At 39.4% G+C, this 9,805-nt stretch overlaps 1 protein-coding gene and 1 long non-coding RNA gene across 2 annotated transcripts; both read right to left on the reverse strand.

Annotated features, from left to right (window-relative positions):
* Positions 1 to 2,797: 2,797 nt before the first annotated feature.
* On the reverse strand, positions 2,798 to 3,174 carry LOC107835402 (uncharacterized). Its single transcript, XR_001661220.1, has 2 exons — positions 3,143 to 3,174; positions 2,798 to 2,890 (listed from the first exon to the last, which is right to left on the reverse strand). It is a non-coding gene; the product is annotated as an uncharacterized LOC107835402 (long non-coding RNA).
* Positions 3,175 to 4,361: 1,187 nt separating this feature from the next.
* On the reverse strand, positions 4,362 to 9,600 carry LOC103133165 (uncharacterized). The gene is made up of 10 exons (XM_007544939.2): positions 9,296 to 9,600; positions 8,866 to 8,989; positions 8,078 to 8,214; positions 7,831 to 8,000; positions 7,113 to 7,308; positions 5,486 to 5,757; positions 5,320 to 5,405; positions 5,156 to 5,217; positions 4,513 to 4,751; positions 4,362 to 4,380 (listed from the first exon to the last, which is right to left on the reverse strand). Exons 2-10 carry the CDS (start codon positions 8,987 to 8,989, stop codon positions 4,362 to 4,364), a joined length of 1,305 nt encoding a protein of 434 aa, XP_007545001.2. The 5' UTR covers positions 9,296 to 9,600.
* Positions 9,601 to 9,805: the final 205 nt, after the last annotated feature.

Genomic DNA, 9,805 nt, shown 5'->3' on the forward strand with positions numbered 1-9,805 from the left:
TGCTGGTATCTGATCGCAATAGTGCTGTTATGTTAGATTTACCAATGTTTTATTTTATCATTTTTTTTATCCGATTACTCGATTAATTGCAAGAATAATCGACAGATTACTCGATTACTAAAATATTTGTTTACAACAGCCCTAGTAGGTATACACTCCTCTAAAGTTTGCAGACGATACCACCATAGAAGGTGGTACATCCAGCACCTGGAAATCCAGCACCTGTCCAAGTGGTATTTACTGAACAAGCTGGTGTTCAACACCAGCAAGACCGAGGGTATCATAGTGGACTGCAAGAGATCCAGGAGGACTGTACACCCACCTGTTACAATTCAAGGGGAGGTGTTGGAGTGCGTGGACAACATCAAACTCCTGGGCATCCACATCACCTCAGAAGCAACAAAGACTCTTCTTCCTCAGGAAACTGAAAAGGGCTCGACTCCCCCCTCAGTTGCTCAAAAACCTCTATAGAGCTGTGACTGAGAGCATCTTCTGCCTCAGTATGACTGTGTGTTATGGCAACTACACAGACCAGGAAAAGAAAGATTTGGTCTGGATGGTGATCATCCAGACCAAATCCTCAGTCGATCATGAGGAGTCAGTTATCAAACCTGGACCTAAATTACACTGGCAGACCGCAAAGAAAGGCCAGTTGTATTGCTGCTGATCCTACTCACCAGGTCACAAACTGTTGTACCGCTGGGAAATGGCACAGGTTACATAAAAGAGCATAACCATGCGGCTAAGGATCAGCTGTTCACCTTACATCCCCTCTGCCACCCTGCAGATACATCCATCCATCCATTTTCTTTACACCCTTGTCCCTTAGTGGGGTCGGGAGGGTTGTTGGTGTCTATCTCCAGCTAACGTTCCAGGTGAGAGGCGGGGTCACCCTGGACAGGTCACCAGTCTGTTGCAGGGCAACACAGAGGGGCCAATTAACCTGACGGTCATGTGTTTGGACTGTGGGAGGAAACTGGAGTACCCAGAAAAAACCTACACATGCACAGGGAGAACATGCAAACTCCATGCAGAAAGACTGGGGCCGGGAATTGAACCCACAACCTTCTTGCTGCAAGGCAACAGCTCTACCAACTGCGCCACTGTGCAGCCCCCCTGCAGATACACTCACACCCATTTGCTGCACCCTAAGGACTAATTAAGACTTCATTTATTTATCTATTCATCACTGAGGGTACCACTCCAATGTTGACATGTTCTAGAAACATAAAGACAAATAAAAAATCTTATCTCTTATGAAAACGGATTACTATTAGTCAGGCAAACTGAATAATAATCAGCTGAGTAAACTCTTTAATGGTGATGAAATGGAGTTTTTGAAGGAGCAGTAGGTAGCTTTTATAAACAACTTGTTTTTTTGTTGTTGTGTTTTTTACATATTTGTTAAAGCTGTAAAACTATCTCTACACTCTAAAAAGTGTATTTGGGCTCCAGTTCATCTTCTGGACTTATTTACATTAATTTCACTTAATTCTTTTGCTTTTGCTATGACAACTTATTTTTTGTGTTCAGTTAACTCAAAACTTACAAATCTTTAACCTAACAGAACTTTTCACTTTGGCTTTACTTAAAACAATTCAGTTCAATGCCAGTTTCGTATCCTATGTCTGACCAACTCAATTTATTGTGATCATCCAACTCAATTCATTAAGTCTCAATTTGCATCTGCATCATCTCAATTTGCTAAGTTTCTATAACTTAATTCATAGGGGGGGTTAACATGACAAATTTAAGTCAGTCTTACTCAAATCATTTATCTTGTTCTAATAAACATTTTAAATCTCTTTGACTTAATTCTACAAAAAGTTAACTCAAACTTTTAAGTAGTTCCAATCTAAATATTTTATAACTTCTTAGTTTGCAGCCTAATACTCTTTTTACAGTGTCCTCTAATTACACTCTAACTTAAAAGTTACAAATCTTTTCCTTAAAGGACCTTTTTACTTTGACTTTACTTGAAAGAATTAAGTTCAATACCATATTTGTATCCTGTCTGACACCATGACTCAAGCTTACCAGGAACAGATTCTGTACCAACCAGGGTGCTGTGGTGGTGCAGGGGTAGAGCACAATCCACATAAGGAGGACCCGAGTCCCCAGTCCCCGACGCAGCCTTCGTAGGTTCGATGCCCAACCTGATGACCTTAGCCGCAGATCTTCCTCTCTGTCATTAACCACTTTCCTGAATAACTACGCTCAAATAAAGGCTGCCTCAGCAAAAACCCTTTGAAAAAAGATATCCTTTATTAATTTACTTCTTTATTTGAGTAAGACTGACTTAGATTTGTCATCTTAAACATAATTAATACATTTGTTAAAGAAAATTAACAAATTGAGTTGGATGATTATAATATATTGAATTGGTTAAACTTAATAAATTAAGTTGGATAAACTTAATTGAATTGCTTGCTACCAATTGAAGCAATTCAATTAAGTTGGTCCAACTAATTTCTTTTTAGAGTGTATGTCCCGATAGAACACTCTGACACAGATAATCTGTAAAAACAATTGGCTCCTTTGCCTTCTCTCTACTGCCATCTGCAGGAATACACAACTCCACCAAAAACAACCAATCAGAGGAAGATCTCAGCACTGTCTGTTATCCTTGTGTATGTGCTGCTCATACCCTCCCTCTTTCTCTGTGTTACTCTATAGATGGTTTACAAACAAACCATCTATAGCAGTGGTCCCCAACCCCTGGGCCACGGACCGGTACCGCACAAGAAAGAATAAAATATTTCCATTTTTTGTATTATTTGAGTCTGGAGGATCTTTAATTTTGAAAACCCTTTAACCGGATTTTCTCGGTTACTTGCGCTCCAACATTGAGCCTACAAACAACAAAATGAGTAAGAAACAAATCAGGTGTCTTTGGAAAGTTTCTTTGCAAAGGGGAAAAGGCCCAGAAAAGAGACAGGAGAATGGATTTATCCCGGACCGGTAGGTGAATCCCACATTACAAGACCGCTCTGCGTAACATGCGGCGACCGGCTGCTAATGAGGCAAAGAAGCTTCAAACTGCTTCGCTACGTAGAGACCAAGCAGGCTGTGGATATAAGCAACACTTCGGGTGTCATTGTCTCCATCACTCCCAGATGGGACCGTCTCGTTGCAGAGAAACAAGCTCAGGGCTCCCATTAGTCATTATCGTGAGTTAAAATTTTCATGAAAGTAAAATGTTCGTTTTTGTGGCGCATCTGTATCTTATTTTGAAGGGATATGTAAACGTTACCATAGCGACCAGAGTCAGAGAGCGTTTTGGCAGTGGTCGAGAGGAGAGGAGTAGAGCTTGTGAGTCTTAAGTCTGGTTTAGACGGCAAGATTTAAGAATGTCGGCCGATTCTCCAAACCTCTGTGATCAGAGAACTGATATTAGTACAACAGGTTTGATCAGTTCGTGTTCAGCCACAAGGAAGGAGCAACAAACCACACGAACCCATTCCAGTCACGAACATCGCGATTCCAGAAGAAAATCCACAAAACCCCCAACATAGCATACGGGAATTTAGAATGACCAAACACAGATGACGATGTAGAAGCAACAGTGATAGTTTGTGGAGTCATTTTAAGAGGGAAAAGACGTAACAAAAAGAAAAGGCGGTGGATAAAAGACGACGGGAGCAGCCACTCTATTTGCTGCACTATGATTTGGAGGCGACTTTTTTTTCATAGTTAACATTTTAACTGAATAAACATAATGATATAATAATGACCTTTACATATAATAATAAACATTTCCACTATCATCTCCGATATCCACCGGACTCTCAGTTGCGCGATATGTCAGCTGTTTGGGATTCCCCTCTGTTCTTATGTCACCACGCTGATTGGCTACCTGTCACATTCAATAGGTTGTATTCTCATTCCCAGTCAGGGAAAACCCCACAGGCTGCGATCAAAGGGCCAAGACAACCCAAATTGGGCATATTCAGGATTTAGCGGGAACACCAACATGCAGAAGCCTTATCTGACGGTTCATACTCCCCCCCCCAGCAAAATTTCCAAGTCTTGACCGGTCTGTGGTAATAAAAAGGTTGGGGACCACTGATATATAACATTCACCTGCTATGAATGCTAAGGCTAGATACCGTGGCCACCAATGATGGTGGATAAACAGCACATTGAGCTGCATTGAGATGTTCTCTGTCCCTAACCGTGTCTATGGAAGACAGGTGTGACTGTGTCATGTTGATGATTACAGATATGGGCAACATTTTGCCTGGTACTGATGAGATTTGTATGCATTTCCCTCAAAACCAACTTTTGCAGGGTACTTTTTACTTTGATTAGTCAGCTTCTTTTTTTTTAACTGTTGCAGTTCAAGTTCATCAATGTTCTGTTCAATTGTAAATAAAATACCTGCTCAAAAACACCAATAAAAATACAGAAATAACAACTACTTTGAAGGTAATTAGAAAAGCACAACATGGTTAAGGTTTTTCCACGAAAATAAATGAAATAACAGATTTTAGTTGTGCTGTGAAGTCATACCTGTGGAAAATAAGTCCGAGTTTTCTCTCCACTGGGCCACAGCGGTTGGTGCACTTGGAGACACTGCAGCGAATCATCTTCCTTTTAGATCTGTTGACACACGTCTGGCAGCTGGAGATCCAGCTGGCCAGGTCTCGACTCAGGCTCCCCCAGTAGTAGTGCTTAGAGATCTGTCTCTGGCAGATTCCCTGCCCATAGTGGCCCTGGTTGTCATGGAATTGCTGAAGGATGGAATTGACCTGGAAGACATGACAGCTTTCAGCTTTGTTCATGTTACACTTCTTTGTAAATGTTAGACTTATTACTTATTTATTATTATTTTTATTCAGTCATTTAACTTGCCTTCGAGAGTTGCTATTTTTTAAATTTCGTTGTGCTTTCTTTCCTGCACAATAACAATATAATTCATTCTTATTCAGATTTGAGGTTTGTGTTGCTGTATAACTATGTATCTGGATTTGCAACATTTTTTGTTTAAAATATAAAACACATTTTAGCAGTCTGGTGCTTCATGGTTCTGTGCCTATTTGAGATCATAGCATAGCAACTTCTAGTCTGCACACCTCGAGTATGTAATATTAAGGAAACGCCTCCTGTTATAAATCCTACGTAATACTGATTAATCCATTGGTATTTAATTGACCTCTTCTCTGCTGCGTGGTACTCTGAGGGGCGGAGAGACTCTGGTGTACATCAACAGCCCATCTGAAACAGAAAATTGAATCCTTGTTTTACTTCTTCAAAAATGAAATCATTATAATAATGTATGAGTCAGAGATATTCCAGCCTGGTGTTGTCTCCACTTACCTATCAGACTAAAACGCTTGGCCATTCTTTTTAAAGCTGACCTGCTTCTTTTGCCCTGCATAGGTAGTACCCTGGTACTTAAGTACCTGCAGTATGGTGATAAACCAACAGGATAAAATGAAATTAAACATTGCATTGGTCCTCTGTTGTTATTCAATGGTTATACCTGGCAATATGGTTGTAAGTAATGAAGCCTGGCTCAACAGCTGTCCTCCTCCGGTGTTCATTCACTATTCTGGCAGCCCTGCAGTCTGGTGCTGGGCCTGGCAGGCAGTACTGATGTTCCTGAAGCTGCAGAGCTGCTTCAGACAGACTGACAGGATGAGCGCTGTGGTCGATGACTGCAGCAGCAGCAGCAGCAGCAGCAGCAGCGGCTCCTTTGAGTTCATCTTTCCATATGTTGGAATACCTGAAATTTTCACCTGACTCCACAGACACCTGAACATCAAGGAGAATTACCTAATATGGATTTACCAAACATCCCTATCCCAAGTCCAATTCAGGTCTTGTTTTTAATACCATTGTTAATATTCAGTTTTTTTTATGTACAAAGTCAACAAGACATGGAGGAAATGTGCTATAATCTGACACGACAGAAAGGAGCAATCATTAATGGTATCCTTAAGTGACCCACCAATGTCAAATGCATCATTAAACTCTGTGATGTGTGATGACAGTCAGGATCAATGAGGCCCGACTCCCCCAGAACTGGATGTACAGATCCAAGATCCAATATGGAACCCTTTATTTCAGTGCTGACATTAACTGATGAAAGCTTTAATCTATTCCATGCAATTCAACTATGTTGCAAAATATATATAGATATATGTAGATTAAGCTAACAAATCTCATTTTTTGTTTCAGTGTTTTTCTTGGCTGATGTCTCTTTTCTGAATAACATTGAAAATCTTGTATTATCTTGTCTCTATTTCATATGAAGTTCATCCACCTGTCCTTCTCAACAAATATGTCTTACAATATCCTTGTTTGTCTCTAATTTTCCTTTCATTTTGAAAAATCTGGCAACTTTAATGAAGATGATTAACAAGGAGGCGAGTCCTTGAATGGTTTTATTCTGGTGTTCTGTCAGATCATCATAGGCTGTCAGAAAAGCATACATGCAATGAGTACGAATCTGTGCACATTAAGAGTTCTGCGACATTTAGAGGCGCTGTCAACAAGATACGATAAAAATAAGTCAATAAATTGTTTTCAATAACTAGATAGATAAACATGCATTGTCATGGTTTCAAAGTGTATTTAAAGCAGGGGCTAGCTAAAGCTGCAGTCAACTACAACACGCCCCATAGAAAACATCCCTGTTCGTTGATGATGGTCTGACTAGTTAACCTTTGAGATGAGATATCATACAGCTGTTGATAACAAAGTGTATGACAATATAACTTCTAATATTATGTTGCTGATTAAATAAAAGCACATTGTAAGCACAGCATATACTTCTCTGACACATATAGCCGTCGGTTTGTGTGACGATCTGACAGCGTATCCTGATCTGACAGAACACAAGCTTTATTTTCTGTATTTTCCAATTGTTTTCAAATGTCTTAATGAGTAGAAGAGCAACTCTTGTACCTGTAGGGCTCAGCACTATAGATCCCATGTATTTCAACAGGCAGCACATATGAATTCTGTGATTTTGACCATAAAAATGTTATTACCAATAAAACAACTATATAGGAAAGTCAAATTGATTTTCTCTCATCATTATTAGCATCTATTTTACTGCATCACCTGCCCTGACTGATTAAAATGCTCCAGCACCACATTGTCACCTCATTTCCATGGGCTGTTACAGGCAGTAAGGTTGGGGCAGCATCCGGAGACAGCACCAGCTGACCCTCCTCAGTGAGTGTAAAGCAGGACATTTCAAAGTGTCTGGAGCAGATGTAGGAGTTGGTGCGTAGCGAGGCTTCGTCCCTTTGAGCCACCTGCAGCCACTTCTTGCGCTGCTCCTCAACCTTAGGAAACCTGCAGGGCATAAAGGAGAGCACCATATTACCTCTACACAACTTTACTGAATTAAAAAAACAACACACAACTTTGTGTACAGGGTTTATGGTTCTCTTTGATTTTTTGTCAACATTACACAAATGATGAAGGATTTAAATACATCTCTCTGCCCAGTTTTCACAGCACATGGCCAGAGATTTCAAGGAGCAGAAAGAGTAAATGAGGTGGCACTTGAAAACAAATGATGGTGTCTTCAGGGACGTGTTGCTGTGGAATATTGTTGTCATACAGCTCCAGTTTTCAGTCAGAGACCTCTTCAGATTCTTTGCAAGACTGGCTGCTATACTGGAGATGATTTCTTCCCACAGGAACCACATCCACGGCAACTTTTTGAAGATTCTTGAATGCATTTAATATCCCTCTTTAGAAATTAAATTAATTGAATTGAAGTCTGATTATGATGGAGAACATTTAGCATTCTGTTAAATCAGGGAATGTAGTGATGAGAGAAGTATTTTGTTGTATTGTTAAAGGTCTGACCTGTGAAAGGAGAGCTCAGGGAAAGCGTAGCTGGAGGCATCGCAGCCATAAACCAGGCAGAACAGAACAGCTGGTTGGAAAGGAGGAGGTGGAGGGCGGCTGTGACAAACCGGGCAAGCTTTGACCCAGTTCTTCACAGTCTCCGTCACTCCAACCCAGTAGTACATCAGCTGGAAAAACACGAAGATAAGATCTGTTTTTAACACTTACTACAGTTTTAGATAAATGACACATAATTTCCACTCACCATAATTTCTCTCACTACCCGTTCTCGGCCGGCATGGTTGTTGTCGTCATGGTAACGTGTCAGAATCTCCCGAATCTCTTTTTCACTTCTGACGACACGAAGGAGACGGCCTCGATAAGGTCGCATCAAAAGGCCATCTGGAGGAGAGATTATTTTACAGCTGTAGTCCCAGCTAGTTTGAATGATTTACTTCTTTTTGACTTGTGGACAGAGGTGTATCATTTAAAATGTCCATTTATTATATCTTAAAATAGATGTAAAGAGCAGATAAAACAGAGATGCGTTGTGGGAGATCAAACCTAAGCAGTACATTATGAAAACTGGTGAGCAACTTAAAAACTTTCCCTAAATCAAGTCTGTGTTGAATCTTTAACAGAATGCTAGTGATTACAGTGTTTTATGTGAGTCACCTTAGCTTTTATAAAAGATTAACAAGAAACTGCAAAAGACGTATTTGCCACAAAGAAACCCACAACAGACTGAATCAAAATCAAATAAAAAATATTTAACAGCTTAGCCTTCATCTTTTTAACAAATTTATAGCACCGTCAAATGGCTTAATCCGCATTCTGGTAAAAATGTTTCTGCTAATAATTGTTTGATGAATTTGAATTTAAACTAAAAAGAAATAACTTACCAAAGAGTTTGAACTAATCCAGTCAATCTAATTTGAGGTGTTATCTTAATACTGAAATAAATTGGGTAAATAGCTTCATTCATTTACTTTATTCACTTTTCAAGATGAATAGTTTCACTTTTGTCACCATTCCAAATACTTATTGGATTACCTTTGTAGATGAATCGTTTGCAGGCAGCTTTGATTCCCTTTTTTAAACTTTTAGATGAATTTTCTCCAAACTTTCCAGTCTGAAAAAATTGTTCCAATTTATCCAGAAACCCAAATGAAGGCATCTGTAAGAAAGGAGAGAGACAAGTGGGACTAGTTAAACATATTATAAATGCAAGGCAGGGGAGGTCCTAATGCCATGTAATTGGTTGACAAATATTAATATAACCCTATTTTCAAGAAAAATTCCACTATAGCTTACCATGTTTAAAATACTGATCAACAAAATGATAGTACCACTCATGGAGCACAGAACTAAAAGGTAAGTAGCTCAAATTTATGAGTCCATACTAGCTAGAGTTTCACTTGGCTAGTGTGCAGTGCCATTTTACATTCAAATATAGAAGTTTCCAACTGATGATCATTCCCACCTTAGAACGTCTTTCGTCCGGTCAACAACAATCTTCATAACACCGAAAGCAACTTTAGATCAAATCCTAGCACGTATTTCAAAAAATTTCAGCCAAATCTTTTTCATGTAGAACAGTTTTCGCTCTCTTAATCGAAAAATACATCAGATCTCTCAAAAGTAACATATATTAATACTAAACAATGAATAATTTTAGCATTTGGTTCCGTGAAGACTTTAGGTAGCAACGGTGAACGTGTGACTTCCGGTAAGAACATTTTCAAAAGAAAAGTATTCGTGTTCGCGCTCGCATTTTATTTTTTTTCGTTGTGTTTTTGTTTGTCGTTTTTGTTTTGTTTTTTGTTTCTCTTAATCTGTTTCATTTACCTACTGTGATTTTTGTTGGTTTATTATTTTCGTATTGTCTTTTGTATCAGTGTCTCAGATGGGATGAACCGAAACTTTGAAACTTGTCAAGATGAGAAAAAGAGCATCCGGCTGCAAGCATCCTTCTCTGGCCACGCCACTCAAA

The sequence above is a fragment of the Poecilia formosa genome, unplaced genomic scaffold (genome assembly GCF_000485575.1).
Source record: "Poecilia formosa unplaced genomic scaffold, Poecilia_formosa-5.1.2 Scaffold2324, whole genome shotgun sequence".
NCBI classification, from domain to species: Eukaryota; Metazoa; Chordata; class Actinopteri; order Cyprinodontiformes; family Poeciliidae; genus Poecilia; species Poecilia formosa.